The 27491-nt window shown below is 53.9% G+C and overlaps 2 protein-coding genes across 4 annotated transcripts; both read right to left on the bottom strand.

Moving 5' to 3' along the window:
* Positions 1 to 3095: 3095 nt before the first annotated feature.
* Positions 3096 to 17682, bottom strand: LOC113881524 (complement C4). Its single transcript, XM_027524535.1, has 41 exons — positions 17561 to 17682; positions 17236 to 17434; positions 16844 to 17045; positions 16584 to 16654; positions 16412 to 16500; positions 16125 to 16207; positions 15848 to 15944; positions 15603 to 15708; positions 15361 to 15493; positions 14592 to 14707; positions 14305 to 14481; positions 13996 to 14178; positions 13689 to 13874; positions 13365 to 13523; positions 12980 to 13106; positions 12732 to 12806; positions 12048 to 12245; positions 11845 to 11956; positions 11683 to 11753; positions 11275 to 11414; positions 10954 to 11163; positions 10664 to 10715; positions 10476 to 10565; positions 10119 to 10328; positions 9866 to 9941; positions 9550 to 9706; positions 9336 to 9449; positions 9079 to 9250; positions 8634 to 8866; positions 8392 to 8559; positions 7960 to 8019; positions 6790 to 6883; positions 6526 to 6712; positions 6299 to 6389; positions 6084 to 6158; positions 4622 to 4724; positions 4396 to 4485; positions 4215 to 4313; positions 3930 to 4013; positions 3514 to 3646; positions 3096 to 3372 (listed from the first exon to the last, which is right to left on the bottom strand). Exons 1-41 carry the CDS (start codon positions 17623 to 17625, stop codon positions 3231 to 3233), a joined length of 5229 nt encoding a protein of 1742 aa, XP_027380336.1. The 5' UTR covers positions 17626 to 17682; the 3' UTR covers positions 3096 to 3230.
* Positions 17683 to 18463: 781 nt separating this feature from the next.
* Positions 18464 to 27480, bottom strand: STK19 (serine/threonine kinase 19). 3 transcript variants are annotated; one of them, XR_003508325.1, is made up of 7 exons: positions 27273 to 27440; positions 26982 to 27118; positions 21085 to 21184; positions 19986 to 20786; positions 19363 to 19460; positions 19104 to 19251; positions 18464 to 18908 (listed from the first exon to the last, which is right to left on the bottom strand). XR_003508325.1 is itself a non-coding variant. In XM_027525483.1 (7 exons), exons 1-7 carry the CDS (start codon positions 27370 to 27372, stop codon positions 18863 to 18865), a joined length of 765 nt encoding a protein of 254 aa, XP_027381284.1. In that variant the 5' UTR covers positions 27373 to 27480; the 3' UTR covers positions 18464 to 18862. The 3 variants fall into 3 exon arrangements, 1 of the variants encoding a protein (XP_027381284.1); XR_003508326.1 differs by having other exon boundaries at positions 26982 to 27151; positions 27273 to 27396; XM_027525483.1 differs by having other exon boundaries at positions 20647 to 20786; positions 21085 to 21180; positions 27273 to 27480.
* Between the last annotated feature and the right edge of the window lie 11 nt (positions 27481 to 27491).

Here is a 27491-nt window from a genome sequence, read left to right on the forward strand (position 1 = left end):
AACACAACCCTGACCTTCTTCAACAGCCAGAATCAGCTTTCTGTCAACCGTTCAGGAAAACGTGTCCATGAGCCCTCTCCCACCTCCACCCCATCCCACCCCCACCACCACCTTGGACCAGCTTCCTGCCACGGGTTTGTCTCAGAGAGAAGAATGACAACCCACGCCTAATATGCCCTCCCAGATGGCCTTTGAAGCACAAAATGAGATGAGAATGATCTGTGTGTTTTTCTTTTAACTTACAGATAGGGGAACCACATGTCCCGGTTTGCATGTGTTATCCCAGTTTATACCTATAGTCCAAGTGTCATCAGTAATATTGCCTCTTTTTATTCTCAAAACTTGAAGATGAAGAATTAAATGTTTCCCCAGTTTGGATCTCTTACCCTCTACCTGACGATCTTTGGTTGCAATGAAGAGAGACCCACTTGAGCTAGTTTGAGCCAAAAGTAAGAATTGTTCTACAAATAGAGGGATATCTCACAGAATCCAAAGCAGGCAAGTAGAAGGGAACTTCTGGCCTTGGAAAGCCAGGAATTGTGAACTAAAGAGCCCTGGAGACATGGCTGCTTCCTCACTCTTCGTTCCTCCTCTTTCGTTTGTTTATTAATCTTGGCTGCACTGGGCCTGTATTGCCATGCCTGCGCTTTCTCTAATTGCGGCGAGCAGAGGGTACTCTCTAGTTGTGACACCCAGGCATGTGGGCTTCAGCAATTGAGGCTCGTGAGCTCTAGAACTCGGGCTCAGTCGTGGGGGCCCACAGGCCTGGTTGCTTCACGGCATGTGATCTTCCCAGACCAGGGATCCAACCCGTTTTTTTCATTGGCAGGTGGATTCTTAACCACTGGACCACCAGGGAAGTCCCCTCCCTCCTCTCTGTCTGCAGTCAAGCTGCTTGTGCTCCCAGGTGCAGGCGGCACAGAACTGCTTTCAAGGTTAGACTCCACAGAATACGGGTCTAGCCCCAGGACAAAAAGGCTGTAATGGCGTGATCAAACTTGCCCCCATCGATTCCAAAGTCCTCAGGAAGGAACTTGATAGCCACAGCTGGGATCAGGGGCCCAGCCCTCTTCAGGGAGCTGTTGCCATGAGGGGTGGGGTCCCAGTGGACTAAGTAGGGCTATCAGGGGCCACTGTTGCAGGTGAGGGGGCAGTTGAAGGACTTACAGGAGAGGTCATGCTAAAGAGGGGTGGCAGGACTCGGTGGGAGGCTGGGGCACCGAGGAGGTGGGGTGAGAGCTTAGAGCTGAACTGAGCCTACACATCCCCCAATATCCCACCCTTTCTCTGCCAGCTGACCTCAGAGCTTTAATCAGAGCAAGACTCTGCCACCAGAGAGCCTGGGTCAAGATCCCAGCTGTGGTGCCAACTAGCCTAAAGAGTTCACTGCTAGGACCTGATGGGAGAGGTTCAGCTCAGCCTGGACCCAGGCCCAGGACTGGAAGGGAGAAAACATGGGATTTCTGGGATTGGGCAGCAACAGCCAGCTCCTTCTTCTTAGTTGACCTCAGGCCTTAGATCGTGTCTTGCCACAACTATAGCTGAAAATTTGACTCTCGTACGTGGCTTTATGCCACCACCATGCTGACCGGATTTCAGGAGACATCTGATGGGCAATGACAGGCCATGTAGACAATAGCCCTAAGAAGCCTCTGAAACACTGAGGAAGGTCAGAACGCTTTTGTAAAAAAATATTAACTTATTTGGTTACGCATGATCTTAGTTGCAGCATTGGGAATCTTAGATCTGCAGTTGCAGCATGCATGTTTTTTTTTTTTTTTCAGTTGAGGCTCTTATTTGTGGCATGTAGGAATTAGTTCCCTGACCAGGGATCAAACTGGACCCCTTGCCCTGGTAGCGCAAAGTCATAGTCACTGGGCCACCAGGGAATTCCCAGGTCAGAACTACTCAGAGTTTCATGGAATGGGAGGGGACTCTGTTCGAATGGAGAGTGACCTGGACTGCTGACCTGCTTGTGAACACCGCTTCATAACGGACACCGTGTACCTTGCCAACTCCGTCTCTTCCATACCACCTCCAAATCCTAATTCCAAACAAGATAAATGATATGCAATGCCCCCAGAAGTGCTGTCCTGCCTCAGCCTTGGGGCCTTTTATGTTCTTTCTTCTGCCTCAAATACCCTCATCTACTCCTACTCCCTTTGCTTGACTTTTCAGCCTGCCGAGTCCAACATACAGGTCACCTCCTCCAGGAAGCCTCCCCGGCCCACTTCTCACATGCACCCAGACTGGTCAGAGGCCCCACAGAACCCTGCAGCTCCCTGACCTCACACCATTCACAGAAGATGGGGATCTGGAGCAGGGCATGGAGTGAGAGGTCCACAATTCCTGTTGAATGATTGAATGGCAGGCTGCTGAATTAGCTCAGTTTCCCTCAAAAATGACCTCAGCACATTCCTCTAGATGAATTTCTAGGTTGGCCCTGAAGACCCAAGAGGTGCTGCCATAATGGGGGAGAGCTAGGCAGGCAGGTGGGGAGGGCTGACCCTGGGGAACAGCAGTTCCCTCAGAGTATTAAGAAACACCAAAGTCGGCCTTTCGGTCTGTTTGAAATCAGTATCTGGATGAAGGTATCATGAGACCTGATGATTGCACATTTCTGGGAAAGTTACGTAATACTGATAAAGGGATCCAGTGTCAAACAGGCTTTCAACAGAGCAGGTCTCGGTTAGAAGCAAGACCCTAGAAGTGCCGCGTGCATGACCACAGTGGGGGACACGTGGCTGGGGAGCTGTTCACGAAGCAGAAGGGCTGAGGTGCCTGGTGTGCAGCCCCCAGCCTGAGGCCCCGGTGACAGGCTGCCAGGCACAGGAGTGCCCTGCGGGCAGAGTAAAAGGGAGGTTTTAGTGTGGACATGGGATCCTCAGAGCGCAGGGTCAGCTGCCCACCATGGTCACTATGTGGCACCAAGCTCCCAAGGGGTCGCCTGAGGGAGGAGGGGATTCAGGCAGAACTGGACACTACAAGGGTCACCCAGGCTCTGAGAGCCTTAGATGATGCCAACCCTGGCCTGGGCCCCTGAGAACCTGGAGCAGGTGGTAGGGACGTTGGTCTTAGTCCTGGAGACACACACAGACACTTTGCTGCCAAAGGCTTTTATTGAGTCCCTGGTTTTGCCTAGGGCTCTGTTCAGGGTACCCGGCACAGCAGGAGTCCAGGCACCATCTTTCGCAGCTCTGGCTCGTCCTGGGGAAGCTGGGAGAGCACCCTCACACCTGGCAGCCCTGTGTGCCATACTCCTGGAGGAAGCTGTTGAGCTGGGCACAGGGTGTCCGATGGCGGGTGCTCTGGCACATGCGCTCAGAGGGCATCTCCTCAATCCAGCTGTTTGAGTCCAGCAAGTACTGGGGGCTGCAGGCAAAGCGGCAGTGAGCAGGGGTCAGCGGAGGGTCAGAGGCAGACCCTGAGGCACCTGGCTTCTGAGGGTACAGGGGACCATTTCCCTTGAGAGGCGTGGGCAGAGAAGAAGACTGAGGGGTCCCAAGAACTCACTCTCCCTTGAGGTCGTAAGTGGCCCCATCCAGACCCATGATCAGATATTCTTTCCCAGGTTCCAACTGAAGGCGGCAAGAGGCTCGGACCAGGAAGTTTCTGGTCTGATCAGCGGTGGCCCTGGCATCCTTGGCTGAGGGGTGAAGGTCCACAGAGTCATTCGAGGGGAAGAGGAGGGGTGGGACAGCAGGGGGCCGGGGGGCTTTGCGCCGAGCCTCCATTTGACCCTCACCACTCCCAGCGGGCAGGTGGGACTGCATTCCTGTCTGTGGACAAGCCCAGGGCTTCGAAGAGGCTGAGGGGCTTTGAGCTCGGACTGGCTGCAGTTTCACTCCTCCAGGCACCAAGGCCCCAAAGCCAGACCTCAGCTCCCCAGTATGCCCCCCGGCCCTGCCCACTTATCGTCCCCCTCTTACTGAAATGCAGGACTTGGGTGATACGGGTCTCAAAGAGGCGGAAAGCAGCCCTGCTGTCTTCTCGGAGAACCTTAACCTGGAAGCCTGTGGGGGGTTTAGGAGAAGGGAGGGAAGGTTAGTTATCCCGAGGCTAAGAGGATGGGAGGTCAGTGCAGAGTGACAAGGCTGCCCATGGGCCTGAGAGGAGCAGGCCAAATCTAAGAGACCTTGAGGGGGGGTCAGGGCCAGGGCCAAGGCCAGGGCCGGGGCCAGGGCCAGGTTCAGGGCCCGGGCGGGAAGACTGACCGTAGTCCACTCGGGGAGAGTAGCACGCGAATTTCATCCGGTAACCCTCCACGTCCTGCTGCCCACGCTCCAGGGCCCGGCGCTGTCGAGGGCACTTCCCTGAAGTCAGGGGCCCAAGTGAGACCGTGTAGGCCCCAGCCACGCCACCTTCCCACCCCTGATCCCCGGCCCAGTGTCTCACCCTCAGCACACTGGCAGACATCCGCAGAGCACAACGTGGACAAGAGTTTGCTCTTACGTGGTGCCCCATAAAACACAGAACACTTGTGCTCTAGAGAAAAGCAGAGAGGGGCGTTCATTAGGGCACTCGCCTCTCCTTGCCTCCCCAGTCCCATGGACCCACAGGACTCCCTTACCACCCTCACTGCCACCTATCCCCACCCTCCCGAGAGTCCCCGACGTCTCACCAGGGTTGTAGTAGTCATACAGGATGGCACTGGCCGGCTGTACCAGCCCCACGGGCACCTCCTGCACAGCTCCAAAGCCCACACACTCCCGGGAGGTGGGGACCTGCCATGGCGGGTGATGGGTGGAGGGAAGTCAGGGACCCACCTCTGGGCCCTGCAGACCGCTATGATGGATTTGCTTGCCTGTTTGGTTCTGGTCGATCTTATCTTCCGTGTCCTTCACCATTTGTTACCTTCCAGCCTCGGGATTTCTAAAAACTGCTCCCCAAGGTCTCTGCTGACTTCACTGCCCACATGGTGACCTCACCCATCTCCGGGGCCCTGAGCGGCTTCACAGAGGCTCACTTCATGGACACATCTTCACAAACCTCTCCCTACCCTCAGGGCTAGCTTCCAGACCACCCCTGATTCTGACCTGGTCATTTCTGACCTTCCTGCTGGTCCCTCACAGAGGCACAGGCCCCAGCGCAGGCCCTTCCCCTTCTCTGTGCTCTCCTGGGGCAGTCTCACCGCTCCCCAAACTGCAGGCGCGTGGCTCCTGAACCAAATGTTCAGCCTGATTCTTGTATTGGGATTTTTACAGGATGTATTAAACTCTCCCAATTCCCACTGCCTGCCCTCCAAACCCACTCACCCCCTCCATAGCTTCACTGATACAACTAAGGCCTCACTTGTCTCCTAGGTACCACCAAGTGCTAGCCCTCTGCCGTCCTCTCTGACCCGCCACTCGTGTAGGCCCTGATCCCTCTCCTCATGGCCACGCTGCTCCAGTCCAGCCTGGTATCGCACACGAGTTTCCTTCCTAAGCTGCACGGTGAGCTCCCTGACTTGACATCTTCCTCATTTTCTTCAACCAGACTCCTCTGCCTGGCTTCTTTAGCCAACAGGGTCTGTCCCCTCTGCACACAGTGGGCAGGGAGGGCCTCCCTGACCCACAGACACATGGCGAATGGTATCACAGTATTAACACGCCTTTTTCACATTTCTCTCCAAAGGTTACAATAAATATTCAAAAAAATTTTGGAAGGCCATCAGAGAGTTGATAACTGTGTTAGTCAAATTTGGCCATGGGAAAGAAAAACAACAACTCTTCTGGGTCCACCATCATTATAAAAACAAAAACAAAACACACTTGAATATCAAAACGGGAAATTCAACAACGAAAAGCCATCCCTCACGATGAATAAATTCAAATTTAAGAAAGGCACTCTCTCAAGCCCTCCCCGGCTGACTGGCACTGGGCCCAAAGCCACCGAAGGGGCTCAGCCCCACCTCCCTGCAGGCAGTGGGGAACCTCCCTGGCCAAGGCTCTGACCTCCTCCTGTCCTGCCTTCCTGCTCACTCCACAAGGTCTCTCCCAGAGCAGTAGCTGCTGATACACCTGCCTCCTGGGAATCCTCCTAACACAAGCTCAGGAAACCCAGTGCCAACTGTGCGCCCCTCTGTCACCCTCCTTGCTCACCGAGTCAAAGTACAGCAGGACGTGGGGACCCTCGGTCTCAAAGTGGCTCACGTAACGGTCGGAGAGGGAGGTCAGCTGTGGGGAATGGGAGCCGGGAGTCACAAGGAGAAAGCCCCCGGCCGCCTGCACGTGACAGGGCTCAGCAGCTGGGGCTGCTGCGGGGATGGGGCAGGGCTCCTGGGGCACAGGCGGCCCCTCTGGGTGGCTGGTCACACCTTCTCCAGGTCAGCCCGCAGGGCGTGGAATCCACTCAGGAGGGTGATGTCCGCAATGGCCATGCCTGACAGCCCCACCTTGCCAGTCCGCCTGTGGAGACATGTGCCTGTTGTCTGGGTCGCCCCCCACCTGGTGCCAGGCTGCAGACACCCAGCCCCAACCTCGGCCCTGCCTCCCTCTCCCAGCCCGGCAGCACCCACACGCCCAGGGCCACCCCAGGGCTCACCAGATGCACACAGTGTACTGCACCCTGGATTCCCGCTCCTCAGCTGCCTTGGGGGCCTCCCTCCTCCGGCGGTTCCTCCGACCGTCAAATAGCTGCAGGGGTGTCACGGGCCGGGAGTGGGCCTCGGGGTCATCCCCGGCTAGCAAGTCCTCATACTCGTAGTCCTGGTAGTCCTCCTCCGCCTCCACTGCGAGGGGACAGCACTGTGGCTCAGCCCTGGCACCACCCCCTCAGAGACCCACAGCCTGTGACCCCAACACTCACTCGTGTACTCGACGTGGCCCATGACCGTCACTTCAATCTGAAGATCCTGGCAGGTCGTGTTCGTCATGTCCATGACGTTGTAGCTGCGAAGGACCTGGTTCATCAGGGGGTGGGAAGAGGACATGCGGACACTTAGGGCCACAGACCTCTCTGCAGAGCCACATGGAAGGGCTCTGGATCCCTTAGCTCCTGGGCTAAGAGCTTTGAGGCCTTCTGCCCTTTCCCATCCTGCCCCTGGACCTGTCCAGAAAAACAAATGGACTCAGGTATTGGGTGAGAGAGAGGGGAGCAGGGTCCTGGCATGGGGGCAAGCATTCTACAGAAGCACCAGACATGCTTTAATGGAAAGTTCAGGAAAGGCTGCTGGCCCAGGCTTGAAGGAGGAAAATGAGTTTGTCATGTGGGACGAGAAGATCCTGAAGGTCATTCAAAGCTAGATGTGTGTACCTAGGAGGATCTTTCCAGCTGGGGAGGTGGGCGGGGCTGAGGCGAAGACAGAGGCGGAGTTACTGGGTAGGTGGGCGGTGCTATGGAGAAAGCTGAGGCGGAGTTACTGGGGAGGTGGGCGGTGCTAGCGAGAAAGCTGAGGCGGAGTTACTGGGGAGGTGGGCTGGTCTGGAGAGAAAGCGGAGAAGGAGTTACCGGGGAGGTCGGTGGGAATCTGGGAGAAAGCAGAGGAGTTACTGGGGAGGTGGGCTGGGCTGGAGTGAAAGCAGAGGCGGAGTTACTGGGGAGGTGGGCGTGTCTGGGACGAAGACAGAGAAGTCTCCCGGGTCATAAGGCAAGCCTTAGCATGGTAGGGGCCGCTAAGATGGCCCCCGGAGTGGCAGCTGTGCTTCTGCAGGGATAGACTCTGTCAGCCAGACAAGAGACACAGAGGAAGAGAAGGTTTGGGGCTCAACCACGTCAAAGATGCTCAGAGCTCAGGGGAGACACTTGGCTTGAGGGGCCAAGTGTTTGAGCATCAGCACTGAGGGCTGAAGGGGACCACAGGTGCCCAGAAAGAGTGCAGAGCAGAGTGAGGGGCCCCTGCCCAGGACAGAGCACAGGCAACCACAACCCAGGGGCCTCTTCCTCCTTCCCAGACCATGAGCTCTGCCTGCAGGTCTCCCACTCAACACCCCGGCTTCACCCTGATGGGCCTGCCTGCCCAGTGCCACCAGCTCTCACCTTCAAGGTTCCTTTGCTGTTTCCTCTCACCTCCACGTTAATCTTGCTTCCCAGGGAAAACTTTCACAAGCACAAAAGGGAAAGAGATGTCAGAAGGGCACACTGTTGCTTCAACTTACCTCCTCCACCAAAATAACTCCACCTCCTCTCCCCACCTCTCTTCTCAACACTTTCTACCTTCACCCACATTCTTTCTCCACCATCTCCTAAACCCTCTGTGACTCTGCATGTTTTTCAGATCAGATCAATGAATCTCAGAGGTTGGGGAGAGGTTGGGTGACTTGCTACAGCTCACAGAGCCCGTAAGTCTTCCCACAGTTATCAGAAAGAGGGGCCATAGGGATTCAGCAGGGGTGAGGAAGAGGGGATGACTTCTGGCCTGGCCGAGGGAGGCCCAGGTGTCCCGGTCACCCAGGTGAGGGCACGGTTCACCTGCAGCTCCTCCTCCAGCCTGTGGACTTGGTGGTTGGTCAGCTGCAACACGTGGGACTTGAGCCCACTGCGGCCCAAGGAGCTCAGGGTCACGTTGAGCCCCTTCTCCTCGGCGGTGTGGGACGCAATCCAGTACGCAGACAGGGCGTCCAGAGCCACAACAGTGTCCTGGGGAAAGTGGGCCGGGACTCAGGTACTCGATCTCAGGACCAGCCACCCTAGAACCCCAGGACAGCCCCTACCTGGGTGCTGCGGAATCCCCCTTGGAAGCTGCCCTGGCGGGTCAGCCAGGATGCAGCCTGGTCGGCCAACTCAGCCTTGCCCTCCCATAGCAGCAGGTGTAGCAGGCCGTAGGCCGTGGTTTCAATCCAGAGGGCCGGAGCCTGGGGAATGGGGTCTGCTGGGCTGTGTGGAGCCGGAGTGGGTGACAGGACGTTGCTTGGAGAAGTGGTGACTGAGCCCCAGTACAGCTTATCTGGAGTGAAAGGAGACCCACAGGTGAACAGGGGAGGATCTTAGTCATCTGACCCTTTGACACTCCCCCTTTATCTCTCCTAATTTCCCAGTAACCCCTGCTTATGCTCTGATTCCCTGCGAGGGCCTCCATTCATTCCCTTTCTCCTTTTGGACATGCTCAGGGGTCTCAAGCTCTCCCAAGCCTCAGGACCACTGCCAGGACCCCCTCACCACCGATGTCCTTGGCCATGGCCATGAGGTTGTTGTGGGCAACTCTCCGCAGGTCCTCGGGGGCCTCGGTCAGCGACAGGGCGTAGGCCGTGATGGCGGAGGCGTGGGAGCCCAGGAGCCCAGAGGTTGCTTTCGCCCCCAAGAAGGTGTTTGCTCTTGAGATGGAATTTTCCTGGAAGAAATTGGAGGGAAGGTCTGTGCGCTGGGCTCCTGAGGGGAAAGCGGATCAGCGAAGGGCAGACACATAGCTGCCTTACCACTCTCCTCAACTGCTCAGAATTCTTGTCTGGGAGGACCACCAGCCCGTGGTGAAGGGCGATGACCACGAAGGCGGTGAGCGCCACAGTCTCATCGCTTCCCACTAAGCCTCCCTGGTTGAAGTGGGCAGAAAAGGAGGCACCAACCATGAGTGGAGAGAGGTAGGGCTACTCTTCCCTCCTATGCCGTTGGCCCAACCTCCCAGCCCCATACCTGCATTTCCCTGTGGATAACAGGACAGGGGTCGTGGAATGAGCCATCATCCCGTTGCTGCGACAGCAGCCACGTGGCTGTCTCCTGCAGCTTTTCAGCAGAGCCGCCCACCTGATCCTGGGCCAAACTCAGTATCTTCAGCACAAAGGCCGTGAGCCTAGAGGAGACGAAGGCATTGCTAGGGATAGCCACTGGTCCCTATAAAGGGGAGGCCCACTCCTGGTGGCTCCTGGCTATTTACCCTCCCATAGTAGCTGGCTCTGCCCCCACCAGCCCTGGCCCCTTCCATACACCCAGGACACTCCCCCAAACTCACCAGGTGCTACTGTCCCGATGTAACCAAGCCCCGTAGGAACCATCTCTTTTTCGAAACTCCTGGATCCGCGTGTAGCCTTGGAGAGTTAAGGCGGCTGAGGTCACACCCACTCCCCTACTGCTGTGGCCAGGCCATGCTCCCTATTTCCACTGGGGACCACATCTCTCTTCCCTGCCCTGACCACCTGGGCTGCCCAGCTTCCATTAATTGCCCTCCCCTGGCCCCCAGTCCTGCTAGTCGCTACACTCAGAACCTTTCTGGATGAGATCCACGGCGCGGTCCTTGGTCTCAGGGGGCAGCATGCTCCACTGCTCTGTCTTGTCCAGGTAGCGGGAAGCAGCCAGTGTTGGAGCCAACAGGGTCATGGTTTGTTCCGCGCAGCCTTGGGGAAGCCTCAGGAGGGAGGCCAGGCCTCCTGGTGACAAGGCCCCCTCAGAGCCCAGTGCTTCCAGTGGATCTGAGGCTATGGGCAGGGACAGGATGGAGGGTCAGAGAGCAGATCAGGGGGCCAGGGTGGGAGGGTCATGGAGTCTCAGGATCAAACAGAAATTCCCAGGTTTCCCATGAATCCAAGAGAGGCGCCCGGGAAGGGACTGGAGGACATGCCCACCTGTGACTCTGACGAAACTCTTGAAATCTCCTTCAGGGATAATATTGGGATCAGAGTTGCCAGGAATTTCCAAGGTCCGGCCTCGGGGATCTGGGAAGATGAGGGGAGTCAGCGGTCTGTCCTGCTGCCCACGCCCTCTGTCCCCTCCCACCCCAGGACACTGCTGTCTGTGAGTGGAGGTCACTCACCCAGGGGGTTGAGTTCATAGACCATCTCCTCCCTGTGAAGGGCCCCTTCTCTCTGTGGAGGGGAAAAAGAGCTGTGAGAGGTCACACAGGCTACAGCCTGCCCCTCCCAGCGCACACTCCTCAGGACTTGCAGTTGGAACTTCAGGGACACAGTGGGGCCAGGATTGTGGAACGTGCAATGGACCAAAGCATTGGGTTTGGGGGTGGCCTCAGCCCTGTTGCAGGGAGAGGGCCAGAGCAGGGGATGAATCTGGGAGCTGGGGACCTAGATTCAGGGGTGTGCCATTCACCTCGACTTGTAGAATCTTAGATATTGCGTCCCCCACAGGGAAATCAAAGGATCCTCGAGCCACCACCTTCAGGGACACGGCAGCAGCTGCGATGGGCACCACAGAGAAGCCAACGGGCCGGGCAGAGCCCGCGGGCACCTGCACCTGCTGGGCGAGCCCTCCGCCCCCGGCCAGGCACAGCCCCTCCACTGGGGACACGTGGACGCTCACCTGGGGGCAGGAAGACGGGGAGGGCCAGGGTCCCAGCCCAGTTAGGCTCCCCACCCTCACCTGCCCCAGTCCCCCGCCACCACCGTGCGCGCAGCCGCCAAGGGGCCTCACGGTCAGATCGCTATCCAGGTAGTTGTAGAGGACAGGCCGCAGCTCGAGCTGCTCAAAGCGGCGGACAGAGACCGGCAGGCGGAGGTGCATGTGGAATTCACGGAACACTCGGAGTCGGGCCGGGGTGGCCACACACAAGCCTGATGGATCAAGGGCACATATGAGAAGCCTGGGGGGATCACACCCAGGGGACCCCAGCAGTGAGGGGCAACGCCCGCCCCTGTTCCCCCTACTTCCAACCCATCCCCTGCCTGCCGCTGCTCTCTGGCTTCAGTCCCCATGCTCGGCATGCAGACATCTCCAGGTCTCTGCCCTTCCTTCCTGTACCAAGAGCTAAGGACCAAGCAGGGAGCCTCGACCAGGGAGCCTGGAAAAGGGAGGCCCAGGGCCCAGGCAGGGTGACGGCACCTGTGGTTTTGGACAGGCTCACGCCGTGGATCTCCCACGTGGTCAGAGAGTCCGGGAGCAGCAGTCGCAATCTGCAGTGGGAAAGGTGAGAAGCTGGGTCCCACGCTGGGCAGGACCCCGACACAGCCCAGAGACAAGGCCAGGCCCCACGCGCGCCCTCACTGGGAGAAGCGGTCCACTTCTTCCACTTTCCAAAGCCAGTTCTCGGGGAAGAAGCTGCGCACGGGGATGTCATCCTCTTCGATCAGGTCCTCCTCCTGCAGGAGCTCCATGGCTGCGGGGGCACACCGTGGAGGGCGGTGAGGAGGGGGCCGTCCTGACCCTCCAGGGGCCCCGGCTAGTGCCCCGGACACCCAGCCCCTCACCTCGGGCCAGGCCCACCTGGGCCCTGGTCCGGGCCTTCTTGCGCAGGCTCTCGGCAAACTGGCAGCAGGACAGGAAGGGCTCGCGGCAGGCCGGCTGCTGCACCCGGGCCGCCCGCTGCTCACAGGTGCGCGCCATGGGCAGCTTCGTCAGCCCGTCCTGGCAGCAGCGCTTGGCGACGGGGGAAGTGTACTGGCCCACTGCAGGACCAGGTGAGGGTGAGCGTGAGGCACGCCTTATCCCCGGCCCGACCTCTAGATGCACCAGGACTCACCCCGAGAGACCAGGAACTTGAGGGTGGTCAAAGCAGAGCACCTCCCCGCCTCCCTTTCACCTCAGAACTGTGGTGTCTGGATTACTAGCCCGGACGCCATGCACGGGCTCAATCGGGAGCAGAGGACCCAACAGGCAGACCTGCATCCCAAGCCTCGGGCCCAAGTGGAGAACTGCATATGCCTTAGTCGCTCAGGTGTATCCAACTCTGAGACCCATAGACTGTAGCCCACCAGGCTCCTCTGTCCATGGAATTCTCCAGGCAAGAATAATGGAGCCAGTAGCTATTCCCTTCTTCAGGGGATCTTTCCAACCCAGAGATTGAACCCGGGTCTCGTGCATTGCAGGCAGATTCTTTACCATCTGAGCCACCAGGGAAGCCCTAGAGAATTATATGGGCACCCACAACTCACGTTTCTCATGAATCGCCTTTTGGAAGTTCACATTTCTCTTTTTCCTAGACTTTGACTCCTTGGGACAGCTCAGACCTGGTAGAGAGCAGGACTGCAGTCAGCAGGAGGGTGCAGGGCCTCCCCCTCCCCTCTGAGTCTCCCCTCCCAGCCCAGCCCTTCCCACCCCTCCTCTTCCTGTCTTTCCCCTTCAGGCCCCTCCTTCCTCCTTATCCTCCCACCACCCACTCCCCTTCCTCCTCTGTCCTCACTCTTTCTGATTTCAGTCCGATGGTCTCCATCAGAAAAGGCCAGACCAGCTGCTTTGAACACTTGAGGGGCAGTGTCTCCACCGCCGGGACCACAGCCAAGGTCATAGCTGTTCATAGCTTCGAAGACCTGGCCAGAAAAGGCAGAGATGCTGCAGAGACAAGAGTGGCTGTGGCCACGATCGCATACTCAGCTGTAGGTGAGAGGGCAGGGTCCACACAAGTACGAGAGAGACACAGAGAGCGGAAACAGAAGCCACCAGGGCCAAGGCTCGAGGGAGGAGTGGCAGCAGTCCAGCTGAGTGAGTTCTAGTGGCTGGCATGGGGTCGGGCAGCAGGAAGATGAGCCTCGGAGGGAAGGGAAGATCAGAGAGAGGACTTGACCAACCTTGACCATGTCGAGGGGTTTGTGGGACTTGCCACCCACAGCATACAGAGCCGTGTCCACAGCTCCCAGGGCCACCAGGGCTCGAGACTCTGTTTTCAGGTTGAGTTTCACAGTGTCCCCAGGACGATACGCCTTGGAACTGTCCACGTTCAGCTCCAGCTGGCAGAGGTGGCAGGTGGGGGGCAGTCGGGGTGGGGAGAACTCGTTCAGTCTTGTGCATCCTCAGTGCACCCCAAACTAAATCACCCCATTTGCAGTCATGCAGTCTTCTCTCTTAATCCTCCCAGCACACACACACACCCCATCTCTTCCGATGCCAGTTACCTTCCCCTCACAGCCTCCAGCCTGGACGTCCACTCGCAGGGAGTTGGCCACCGGGACGCCCCCGTTATAGTAGAAGGCCACGAGGTGGAAGGAGGGCACCAGGTGATGGTCCACAAACACGGAGATGGAGGTCAGGTGGCTCCTGGGCTCTCGATGTACAGACACAATCTGGCCCCGGGACACGATCTGGAGGACAGCAGGGTGCTCCTCACTGCCCATCCCATGCCCTGAGGCTGCCACCCACCCTGAGGGCTCCTTCCTCTTGAGACCCTCCCACCCTGTCCCCCCTGTGGCCCCTCATGCGCACCATGTAGTAGAAGTAGGAGAAGCTCCCACTGATGCCCACGGCTCGCAGGTTTAGGTTAAGGGTCTCTCCGACTTTAAGAGGTCGCGGATTCTGCCACTCAATGGACAGAAACCCAGAGCTTCTGGACAGGGGCGCTTTCACAGTGAGACTGCCTACTGCAGGGTGGTGGGAGCCTGCAGACACCTGGAGAGAGGGCAGGGGTCACAGGGTCAATGGAAAGGGCACAGGCACCCAGCTTCCCCCCCTCTACCCACCAGCCTGGGAACCTTCTCTCTTAGACCACCCACTCCCGTGAGGGTGGGGTCCTACCGAGAGCTGCACTTCTGAGATGGTCCGAGGAACACCAATGGAGACGATGACTTGGCCGCTCCCATCTGTGTTCCGTTCAAAGTCCTGGTTTTTAGAAGTCAATCCAGAAAACAGCTTGGCAGACACTTTGACGGGAATGCCAGAGGCTGGGGAGCCTGACATGTCACGGACCAGGGCCTAGGGAGATGAGGGAGGGGCAGAGGGAAGAGTGCAGTCAGTGAGACGCGGCCCCCTCCTGCCCACCACCTCCGGCGCCCACTGCTCATCCTCCCCCTTCCAGAAGAAACCTGCAGCAGGAAGGGGACCCCAGGTATAAGCTGCTGCTTGGTTTTGCTTAGATCCAGGGAGAAGGGAGATGACACGAAACGCCAGGACGTGAGCTCTGCCTCCTCCATCTCTCCTCCTGCAAGATACAGAGTGGAGAGAGGTGGACACAGAAACCTGGGAAGAGAGGAAAAGGAGGGCTGGGGGCGGGGAAGGGGTGCTCTAGTTTTTCCCTCCACCAAGGCTGAACTCTTCAGGGCACAAACTGCCTTCTGTTCATCTCTATGTTTCTTGAGGCCACCACAGGACATATTACACCGATGGTGTATAACACAGCTCTGCTGATAGATGTATGGATGGTGGATAGATGGATGGAAGCAGGAGATGGCGGCTGGAAGGCTGGATGGATGGATGCATGGATGCATGGAGGGATGGAGGGATGTGCGATGGACGGAGGGAGAGATGGATGGATAGGTGGATGGATAGATGGATGGGTGATTAGATGGATGGTTGGGTGGATGGATGCAGTGATGGGTGGATTGATTGAGGGATGCATGGATGGATGGAGGGATGGCTAGGTGGGTGGGTAAAAAATAATACATTGAGATGGTGGAAGGACCCCTTCCGAAGAAAAAGCCCAGAAATGGAGCTGTAGAGATACAGCCTCTGGGTCTTTCCTGGCTTTGCGTCCCAGCTGAGATGAAGCAGGGTGGTGTTGGTGCTAGAGAACAGAGGGTCAGCTCGGAGGTCAGAGGTGAGGGTCCAGGGTTATAATCAGGGGAAGCTACTCACCTGGAGACTCAATAACAGCTGCTGCAACATACAGGCGCAGCCCTGGGAGGTCATCAGTGCTAATATTAAGCTTCTCCAGCACACCCTGAAACTCAGCCTTTTGCAGGGAAATTTGGCACTGGCCATCCACCAGCTGGGGCAAAGAAGACAGGACAGAGAATGAGACTCGAGTCTCCCACCTCACCTCCTCACGCCGCCTCACTCTCCTCACCCACCTCACGCACCTCAACCCTCCTTCCTACCTTGGTCTGACTCTCCAGGCCCCGCAGGAAAGTCTTTTCACCGTCCTCACCCAGGAGCCCAAAGCGCACGTATGCCACCCCCTGCACTGGCTTCCCGTAGATGTACCTGCCACCAAGGAGAGATTCGGATAAGGGGCTGAGGCCTGGGGCAAGGGAGGGAAGTGGGGTTCCACAGCACGTTCACACTGCATGGGGCATCCTGGGATCAGGCCCAGTGTGAGGGACCATGTGCGAGGGGGAGTTACCTGGCCTGGATGATCACTTGGATGTCACTAAGAAAGCCAGGTGTTGTCAGGATGTAGGGGTTTTCAGGAATGATCTTCACCTCAAAGTTGGGGAGAACTGACCCAAGGCAAAGGGAGGGCAGATCAGACTCTCATGAAAGGACCATTAAAATTTTATCCTCTCCTTGGGGTTGTGGCAGCCGCACCTCCCTTCCCTGGCCCTGCACCCCCCACCTCTGCTCCACCCCTTCCTCCTTGCAGAAAAGAGGCACTTGTCCTTGCCATCTCCAGCTCTCACCGTATTTCTTCACCTCAAACTGGGTGCTGCTATTGGAATCCAGGCTGTCTGAGAATCGGGCTGAGATTTTCCATGTTCCTGGCCTGAGGACAGACAAGGGAGAGACTCAGCCCACTCGTGCAAGAGGCCCACTGACAGCCAGTGACCCAGCCCCCTAGGAAGAGATTATGGGGTGATCCAGGGGCTGAGGGAGCTCAGAACTGGACCATGTGCTGTAGTTGGCTAGCTGGGGGAAGTGGGAATTAGAGAATTGTCGGTGGGAGCAGTCCCTGGGAGGAAATGCTCACTCTGAGATGTCTGGAATCAAAAAGCTGTCCTGGAAGATGGAGAAGGGAGCAACCACTTCCCTTTTCTGCACGCGGAAGCCTTGAGAGTTCTGCAATGGGAGTGAAGCAGTCACAGCCACAGGCCAGTTCAGCAGCCCTGGCCCCTTAGGAAGGTCAGAGGTCGGGGGCTCACCTCCACCGTGACCGTGAGGATGTCAGTGGCCGGGCGCATCTTCTGATCCAGAGCAAAGACTCGGTAGCGAACTGGAAATGGAGGATGAGGAGGTGAGCAGGAGCCATGGGAGGGTGGGCCCTGGACCCCGGACCCCCTCCCAGAAAGCGAAGGGAAGGAGAACAAATGTTTGCAAAGCAGCCTTCCTGTGAGGGGCTTCAGGTTATCTCACTCAAGTGGCTGGGAAGGCATAAAAGGTGGAGGCCCTGGCGCCAACTCACCCCGCTGGCCAGGGTTATAAACGGGCTGGTCCGTCTGCAGAAAGAGGTGCCCCCGGCGAGAGGAGAACAACAGGTTGACACCCTGCATGTCTGTCTGTTTGGACAGAGAGTCCCTTAGCCATGAGGACTGCACCATCAGCTGCACCTCGGGGACTCTGCGGAGGAGATGGAGGCGACAGACCCTGGCCTGTTCCTGGGGGATCTGGAAGAGAGGGAGAGGGAGTGGGTGAGAGACAGAGCAGGAGGGGAAAGACAGACTGACACACAGAGGAACACAGGGCTGGGAGGGGAGGAAGGGAGCAGGGGGATGAGAAGACAAAGATGTTTCCAAGAAGACAGAGGAGAACAGAAGGGGGAGTGCTGGGCAGCACTGGGAGGGAGTAGGCCTTTACCGGGATGTTGAGGAGTATGAAGTCTCTGTCTGAGCTGAGGCTGAAATCCACCTTCGGGGAGCAGAGCTCATTAACATGGGATGGGTTCCTCAGGAACACGGATCCTCTCACCACCTGTCCTGAAGGAGCATCCTGGAGTTTCACGGCCACAGACAAGGGGACCCCTATGGGAACCACAGAAGGAGAAAACAGGAGCAACCTGGGAAGAACAGGTGCGAGTCAACAGCCAGCCTCCAGCCCTCCCCCCGAATCAGGAGCCTCTGAGCCCACTCTCCCCTCGCCAGCCTTGGCCCTGTTCAAGCTCTCCGCATCCTGCCTCCAGGACCTGGGCTTCTGCAGAGACAAGGCGAAGAAGCAAGATGCCCAGATCAGCCCCCAGAGGAGCCTCATGGCTGGAGGACCTGAGGGGTTCAGACCCGCCTGCTCCTTTCTGGTTAACCCAGGGCTTGGAGCAGAGTTTTGACTCAGAGCCTTGCTCCTCCCCTGGCCCAGATAAGCCGGGAAACCATGTGACAAGCAAGAACTGCAACTGGCCCCAGGCCCAGAACTGGGAGGGGGCACCCCGGACACCTGGGTCTCTTGAGGGAATCATGGACTCAACTGAGTCCTTCCCTGTTAACCCTCTCATCCCAATGCCCCGGGCACCAGCACTGCTGCCTGGGTCTGTGTGCCTGTGCATATAGCGTGCACACACACACATCTGCCCAGCAGGGCCCCACGTGGCTCAGCAAATGGTTCAGACACATGGCTCCTTTCTTGGTCCCACAAAACAAGATACTAAGGAACCTGTCTCTTACTATGTGTTCATGCATGCTTGGTTGCTTCAGTTGTGTCCAACTCTTTGATGCCAGGGACTATAGCCCACCAGGCTCCTCTGTCCATGGGATTTCCCCAGCGAGAGTACTGGAGTGGGTTGCCATTTCCTCCTGCAGGGGATCTTACTGACCCAGTCTCCGGAACCGGCAGGCGGATTCTTTACCACTGAGCCACCTGGGAAACCTCTTATACTAACTCCCACAAAAACTGAACTACACTAGCTTTTTGCAGGCTCTGACAAAAATTCTGTCATTTAGGAAATCAGACACATTCTCACCGTCCCACAGGGGAACTGACCTCAGTGTCCCTTGTTCCTCTCTGATCAACAAGGTAAAGCCCTGGCCCCACTTTGGCTTTACCTCTGCCCCTAAACGAGATGCCCGAACTCACATGTCTCATGAAACAAAAGAGATCCACAAAACATCAGAAGTACTTTATTTGGCAGTTTCAGCCCAACATATAGGAAGAAAAACTCTGTCCAACTTTGACAGCTTACCCAGTGACCCCTCCTTCCCACCCCAGACAGAATAGTGGCAGCACCTTGCTGCATGAAAGACAGCAGCCATGGCCTTGGCAAGGTTTCTGGCTCCACTTTCGTGAAAGGGCAGAGAAGCACAGCCCAAACCCCTCCACTGGGACGCAGCCCAGGTCAACAGCGGCAGTCACATCTGACCCTCGGCACAGCAGCAAGCCCAGCACTCATCCTCGCTCCCGAGCCTTCCCAAGGTGACCCTGCCTGAGCCAGGGCGGGCAGCCCTCCTGGGCCCCTCAATCCCCACCCTGGGGAGGTGTGCAATGATGAAGAGAGTCCTCAGGTCTCTGGCAGGCGGAGGAGGGTTCCAGAAGTGGTGGAGACACTGTGCAAGAGAAAGACAAGGCTGGAGCTGGGTTCCTGAGTTCCAGAGAACTCAGAACTTGGCTGGATATGTTCCCGGGTTCCAGAAGACAGGAGAGGGGCTGGGCTTTGCTAATGAGGGAAGCACAAGGAGGGAGGAAATCCAACCTGAGGTCATTGCTCTGTCATCTTCCAGAGGCTGGGGCGCAAGACTCACCAGTCCACCAGCTGGGCCCCAATGAGGTCATGTACGTGGTAGGCGAGGCCGAGTCGCACCGAGGCAGCTGCCCGCCGGCCCAGGAGCTCTGAAAGGAGTAGCTCCCGGTACTTGGCCTTCCGGACCATGCTGAGGACAGCCTGCCGTCCTGGGGGAGAGGTGGCATGGGAGAGGGGAAAGATGAATAAGGCCTGGAGGCCTGAGGAGGCACCAAAGAGTGTTCTTGAGGGGCTGCGGGCCTGGGCTGCAGAGAGTGTACCTTTAACAAAATATTTGATGAACCTCCCAGCTCCAGGCACTGCGAGCCACCAACTTCCAGCATCTCGGACAGTGAGCACCCCAGCTTTGACCAGCTGCCTAAGAGAGTGGAGATGAAGTGTTGACTCTGAGAGCTCTCTCTCCTCCCCGCCCACTAACGTTGGACACTAAGTCTCCAGAGGCCTGGGCACCTAGGCCAAGGGACTGGACAACAGGAGTCCAGCCTGGGGCAGTTCTCTGCTCAGACCGTGCTGCTCAGTGCCCCATGATCTTGCCTGCCATTCTCCCACCTGACCGCCTTCCATCCACTCTCTCTTTTCCTGTTACCTGGTGGCTCAGATGGTAAAGAATCTACCTGCAATGCAGGAGACTCAGGTTCAGTCCTTGGGTCGGGAAGATAACCTGGAGAAGGGAATGGCTTATTCTTGCCTGGAAAATTCCATGGATAGAGGAGCCTGGCAAGCTACAGTCCACGGGGTCGCAGAGAGCCAGACATGACTGTTATTATTGCATGTTCACTAAAACTGCTCCTCCTCTCTGAAGCCCCCTTGACCACTCTCAGTCCCACTACCAGGGGAGACACAGAGGCCTTTCTCCGGAGCTCCTGCTGTTACCTACACATACCTCACCACTGTTTGTTCTTTAGTTGCTAGGCCATGTCCAACTCCATGGCGACCTCACAGACTGCTGCCGGCCAGGCTCCTCTGTCCATGGGATTCTCCAGGCAAGAATACTAGAGTGGGTTGCCATTTCCTTCTCCAGCAGATCTTCCCAACCCAGGGACTGAACCTGCGTCTCCTGCATTGGCAGGCAATTCTTTACCACTGAGCCACCAGGGAAGCCCCATACCTCACCATAGCTCTTCCCAAATCTTACTGAAGTTTATCTAATGCGTTCAGGTATATCATGGATTACAAAGTAGGGATCCCGAGTCAGACCCACCCTCCTGAAACAATACTTTGCTTTAGCCTTTGCCTAGCTGTTGTTCTTTTGAATGTGAATGCTGATTCCCACCGGGCATTTATGGCTCCTGCCAGGCCTCTACATTTGATTAGCCACCCATATCTCCTGAATTTTAGTCCAGGGCTGTTTCCAAGGCCTCAGATAAGACAGGCCTCTCCTCCTGGGGAAGAAGCACAAACTTAGGTCATTTTATTTAAAAAAAAAAAAAAAGAATCTGCCTTTTTAACAGGTTCCCCAAAAGAAAGAGAACAAGGCTGGATGGGACTGGAGGGAGGACGGGAGGGGCCGGATGCCTGATTTTGTTGGTTCCCCCAGGTCTCACGTGATCTCTGGGTCCCTGAAGCCAAAGGTCTGTGTCATTTGGTCTTGCTGGAAGCTAAGGTCACCACAGGCTGGAAGCACGGAAGCCAGAAACTTCTGTACTGCGGCAGCATATGGGCGGCCATCACAAGCTTTGAGGACCTGGAACCAGAGATGAGAGACGTGGTCTGGCCCCACCTAACCCTCCACTGACCTCTGTCCCCAGGATCACATTTCTCTTCCTATGTTTTGCCTGCTGCTCAGGGCCTCCTACCTCTCATACTTCTCCTCCTCTTCTTCCTCTCCCTCATATTAATATTTTATCAGAGCCCTGTGCCCTGTCTGTGAGATGTGAGGTGGGGGCGGGGGGGGGGGTTGTCTCTTTTCTTTTTATTCCCACTCCCTAGTTTTCCTGCACCCCCTACCCTGGCCCCCATGACCCACACACAGTCACACTCACTCTGGTCCTGTAGTCCTCGGTGAACATGATTCCTTGGGCGTCCAAGTCGAAGCCTAGCTGGACAATCCTGATCTCCCCCTGCTCTTGCAGTGCCTTCTGCCTCCATAGACATGAGAATGAAAAGGATATCAGGGGAAGATGCTCTGCTATACCCTGGACACACTGAGCAGGGACATTCTGTGTCCAAGTATTGGGGAGTTCTTCTTTAAGTAAAGGAAAAACTATGGGGAGAGAATTAGGTGGATCGCCAAACAGTCTTTTTCAATTAGTCTTTCACCCAGCCACCTCAGGAGTTATCTGTTAAACAGTCAACACAGGGGCTTCCCTGGTGGTCCAGTGGCTAAGAGTCCATGCTCCCAGTGCAAGAGACCCCGGTTCAATCCCTGATTGGGGACCTAGATCCCACATGCCACAACTAAGAGTTTGCATACAGCAAGTTAAGGACCCCGCATGCTGCAACTAAGACTCAAAATAGCCAAATAAATTCTAAATATTTTTAAATGTCTGCTGAATAAAAAAAAAAAAAAAAAATTAAAAAAATCATGACATATTTTCTAAGACCAATCATAGGCAGACACTTAGATAAAGCAGTGATTAATGGGCTCTCCCCTCAAGGAATTAACAGTTGAGATTTTGGATGGGGAAGGTGGAGAGGAATATGGGATAAAATGTTTCAAACAAATAAAAATAAACCAGAACTTCTGTTTCCAGGAATATAGCAAGACCAACTCACTCACTGAAAATTAGGTAAAATGCTGTATAAAATGTTATTTTAAAAGCTGTTTAAGCATTAAAGCGCTCATAAGATAATAAGGAATTACCAAACTAATATAGGAAAACAAAATTCAAAAGAAACAGACAATAGAAACAAACCTAAAAATATATGTTACAGCAAACTTATCAAAAATAGACTATTTTTTTTTAAGTATGCTTGTAATGCTGAAATAAATAAAAGCTAGAATGGAAAATTTCGGCAGGAAATTATAAAAACTGACATAATGGATTTGAAAGACATTCATGTACTAATAGAAATTCCAGAACTCAAAAATAAAGCAGGTGCAGTTAAGAAATCAACGGATGGATTCAGTAGATTCAGTTCAGTTCAGTCACTTAGTCGTGTCCAACTCTTTGAGACCCCAGGCCTCCATGTCCATCACCAATGAAGCACAAGCTGGAATCAAGATTTCTGGGAGAAATATCAATAACCTCAGATATGCAGATGATACCACCCTTATGGCAGAAAGTGAAGATTGCTAGGAGAAATATCAATAACCTCAGATATGCAGATGATTCTGCCCTTATGGCGGAAAGTGAAGAAGAACTCTTGATGAAAGTGAAAAGAGGAGAGTGAAAAAGTTGGCTTAAAGCTCAACATTCAGAAAACGAAGATCATGGCATCTGGTCCCATCACTTTATGGCAAATAGATGGGGAAACAGTGGCAGACTTTATTTTGGGGGACTCCAAAATCACTGCAGATGGTGACTGCAGCCATGAAATTGAAAGACACGTGCTCCTTGGAAGGAAAGTTATGACCAACCTAGACAGCATATTAAAAAGCAGAGACATTACTTTGCCAACAAAGGTCCATCTAGTCAAAGCTAAGGTTTTTCCAATAGTCATATATGGATGTGAGTTGGACTATAAAGAAAGCTGAGTGCCAAAGAATTGATACTTTTGAACTGTGGTGTTGAAGAAGACTCTTGAGAGTCCCTTAGACTGCAAGGAGATCCAACCAATAAATCCTAAAGGAAATCAGTCCTGGGTGTTCATTGGAAGGATTGATGTTGAAGCTGAAACTCCAATACTTTAGCCACCTAATGCAAAGAGCTGACTCATTTGAAAAGACCCTGGTGCTGGGAAAGACTGAGGGCAGGAGAAGGGGATGACAGGGGATGAGATGGTTGGATGGCATCATCGACTCAATGGACATGAGTTTGAGTAAACTCTGGGAGTCAGCAGATTATGGCACAGCTAAATAAAAAGCTGCTGCTGCTGCTGCTGCTGCTGCTGCTAAGTCACTTCAGTCATGTCCGACTCTGTGCGACCCCATAGATGGCAGCCCACCAGGCTCCCCCATCCCTGGGATTCTCCAGGCAAGAATACTGGAGTGGGTTGCCATTTCCTTCTCCAAAATAAAAATCTACTAATCTACAAGACAGATTTAAAAAATAATAATAATAACAAGAACATAATAAAGACAATCAAAAAGATTTAAAATGAGGACAAGAGACTAAGAGACAAAGGATTCAAACAGAAGGCCCAATATGTGTTTAATTGGAGTCCCAGAAAAAAAGAAAAGAGATAATAAGGTGTGGGAAGTATCTGAAGAGGCAATAACAGCCACAATCACAAAAGTACATTAATCCAACTCACATAAACTCATAGAACAGACAAAATAGCAATCAGTGAGGAAATAAAAGATTTCAGTAATAACTTTAGTTACTAAGAAATTAGTAATTGAATAATACATATTTTTTCAAATATACATACATAGAATATTTCGTAAAACTGACTATATAGCACAAAGCATGTCTCAATAAGCTTCCAAATGACTGAAATCATATTGTGTATGATCTCTGGCCATAATAATATCATTTATGCCAGAAATCATTATCAAGGTAACTAGAAAATGTTTAGGAAGTAGACATACATTTCTAATCAACCCAGTAAGTCAAAGAAAAAAATCACAAAGGAAATTAGAAGATATTTTGAAATAAATGATAATGGAAATATATACCCAAACTTGACAGATGATTGACCAAGGGCTTCCCTGGTGGCTCAGATGGTAAAGCGCCTGCCTGCAGTGCGGGAGACCCGGGTTCCATCCCTGGGTTAGGAAGATCCCCTGGAGAAGGCAATGGCACCCCACTCCAGTACACTTGCCTGGGAAATCCCATGGACAGAGGAGCCTGGTGGGCTGCAGTCCATGGGGTCACTAAGAGTCAGACACGACTGAGCCACTTCAGTTTCACTTTGACAGATGATACATATAGGGGGAGACTACAGCCTGACATGCATCTATTAGAAAAGAATAGAGGATGAAAATCAATGAAGGAAAAAAAGTAAAATAAGCATAGCAGTAGAGAGGAAACATGAATGAAATGGAAAACATGCATGCAAGAAAGAGCAACAAAGCTAAAAGTTAATTCTTTGAAAGACTACTAAAATTGATAAACCTTAGTGAGACTGATCAAGACAGAAAGGCAGAAACAGGAACCTAGAAAAAGGACAGATAACCAATATAAAGAACAACAAAAAAAAAGGATCATCACTATAGATTCTACAGAAAATAAAGTGAGATTACAAACTTTGTCAATAAATGTGAAATTTTAGATGAAACTGACAAATTCTTAAAACAATACAATTTCTTCCACTAGAATGGACAAAGTGGGATATATTCACAAAATAGAAATCTATGAAAATGAATTTTAAAACATGTGTGTGCCTATGTGTGTGCACACACACGTACGCGCATTCTCAGTCACTCAGTCATGTCCAACTCTTTGGAACCCCATGGACTGTAGCCCACCAGGCTCCAATGTCCATGGAATTTTCCAGGCAAGAATACTGGAGTAGGTTGCCATTTCCTACTCCAGGAGATCTTCCCAATCCAGGGATCCAACCTGCGTCTCTTGGGTCTCCTGCATTGGCAGGAGATTCCTTACCACTGGGCCACCTGGGAAGCCCCCATGAATCTCAAAAATAATCATCTAATGAAACAAGATGTAAATAAATACATATGGTATGATTTTATTTACATCAAGTTGAAAAGTAGGTAACTAAGCTATGTTGTTTACGATAAACACATAGATGGTATAAAGAAAACGAAGGGAACAATTATCAAACCAGTCAGGTATGTTGCTTCCCAGGGACATAAGGCATTTTGGCTGAATGTGGGCTGTTGGCTATGTTCTGCAGTCTGACTTGGGTGATGGTTAAGTGGGTATTTGCTTTATAAACATTCTTTAAATTATATGTGTTTATATTTTCTTTGTGGCTTCCCTGGTGGCTCAGAGGATAAAGCATCTGCCTGCAATGCCGGAGACCTGGGTTTGATCCCTGGGTTGGGAAGATCCCCTGGAGAAGGAAATGGCAACCCACTCCAGTATTCTTGCCTGGAGAATCCCATGGACAGAGGAGCCTGGTGGGCTACAGTCCACGGGATCACAAAGAGTCGGACACGACTGAGTTAAATTCATATTTTCTTTTGTGGAATTTTTAAAGTTTTTCTAAAATTTAGGCTAACACCAGGAGGTTAAAAACAACAAATACTTTATAAGGAGTGGTTCTGATTTGCTTCCTTAAGAGACTGGAGCTAGTCTCCATCTTCCTTTTCTTCCCTTTTTTCTTCCTAACAGGTTGCCAATTGCAAAATCCAATTGGCTATTATTTTACTTGACCACATCACAGACCACTGTCTTGAATCATAGGTTTTAACACTGCCAACTACTCCACCCTCTTGAAAATTGCTACTTTCTCAATATAGCTCTTCCTGGGTTCCTCTCATCTCTGTTAATTCTTCTAACAGCTTTTTCACAGACGCCTCCTTCTCCTCCCCCACCCCCACCGTATCAGTGGACCTCAATTTTTTTTTTGGCCATACCTCGAGTTATGCAGGATCTTAGTTGCCAGACCAGGGATTTAACCTGTGCTCCCCACCGCAGCACTGGAAATGTCTTAACCACTGGACTCCCAGGAAGTCCTTGAACTTCAAATTTTAGCACACATTACGAATCACTTGAGGAAGTAGCTTTAAAATATAGATTTCCAGTTCCTCCTCAAGAAAGCTTAATTCATCCTCACTGAGAGATTCCCAGAACCTGTAGTTTTGAATAAGCAGTCCAGGTAATCTAGTGGAACTCAGGACATACTTTGAGAAACACGGCCTTAAATGTTGGTATCTCCTAGCACTGGGGATGTGGCTCTATTATCTGTCACTGCAAACCTGGGGTCCTTAACCTTTGGCCTCAGAGAATCTGTGAAACAACCCCCTTCCTCTCAAATTGTACATACACTATATATACATATATACACATATAGTGGCATATATGCACTGGAGAGCCATGGCTTTCATTATCTTCTAAAGTTTATAAAAAGGTTAAAACCCACTCCTCCCTCTTACTACCAATTTCACCCACATCCACAGACTGAACCACTACTCACATCTCGATGGCTTCCAGTGCTGTATCAGTGGCCCAGAATTTTCTCCAAACCCTCATCCAACTGTCTGCTGCACATTTGCCTCCGGATGCTCCACAAACACCTCCAACTCAACTTGTACAAAATAAACACATCATCTGCCCCCAACTATTCAATGTTTTCCTACTCTGTTCACTCCACCAACCACTCAGTCGTCCAGAAAATCCGAGAGCTATCCTGAAGTCCTTCTTTCTCGCTCCACATCCCTCATCCATCCTCTCCCTCCTTACTACACTGCCCTAATTTAGGCCTTCACCAGTTCTCAGCTGCAGTATCTTCCTAATTGATCTCCCCACCTCATGACACTGCCTCCAATCCGTGCAACACACCACTCCCTCTCTTGTTTTAACATTCTCTACCAGCTCATTGCCTTCTTTGTAAAACGGAAACGACGCTGGTGTACAAGGCCTGCCCTAATCTGACGTCTGCCTACATTCCCATCACGAACCACGCCCGGTGACTCAGTTTCCCCAAAAGCTTCGCTCTTCCACCTTCATCATTTGGCATGCTATTCCCTGAGGGTCTGTAGCATTCTCCTCGGCACCGCAGTGCCTGGCACTGAAAGCCCGGCCCAGAAAGACCCAGCGCTTGCTGAATGGCTGAACAGCTGGTGGACTGAGTGAGTTATGGGGAGACCCTCGGAAGCGCCCGCGAGGCACGAAAGCGCATTCCCGTTGGTCGCTCTGACGCTCCTCACCAGCTGCCGGTCAGCCACGGTTCGGTCCGGTACGAGGCTGTACACCTGGCTCCTCAGCGCGATGGGGGGTAGCGCATCCTCAAACAGGACTCGCGGGAACAGCCGCACTATCTCTGCGACTGCCTCTCGCGCAGATCCTGGGCGGAGAGACCGAGTCACTGCGACGTGAACTGAGGCGGGGGAAGCGGGGGTACCACACTGGGGCGCTGTTGTCTCAACATACGGGGTTACCCGAGGTGAGGCTGCTGCCAGCTGGGGTCTTTAGCCTCGCCCCGGGGTTGCCATGGTTACCTGACTCGCCCCGCAAAGGATCTGCGTCTACATCCCCTAGTTCCCGCCGCCTCTTCAACCCAAACGTCTCCGGGACCAGGCGATGCCTCTTCCGGCTCATATCCCGGGATCTTTTCGCGGCGGGGAAGAAGTAGAAAGCTGTTGAGGAAAGAGACCACGAAAATAGTCTTCCGGCACAGGGCAGTGACGTACGGGCTCCCTGGGCGTCCCTCCTCGGAA

Source organism: Bos indicus x Bos taurus, chromosome 23, assembly GCF_003369695.1.
Source record: "Bos indicus x Bos taurus breed Angus x Brahman F1 hybrid chromosome 23, Bos_hybrid_MaternalHap_v2.0, whole genome shotgun sequence".
Classification (NCBI taxonomy): domain Eukaryota; kingdom Metazoa; phylum Chordata; class Mammalia; order Artiodactyla; family Bovidae; genus Bos; species Bos indicus x Bos taurus.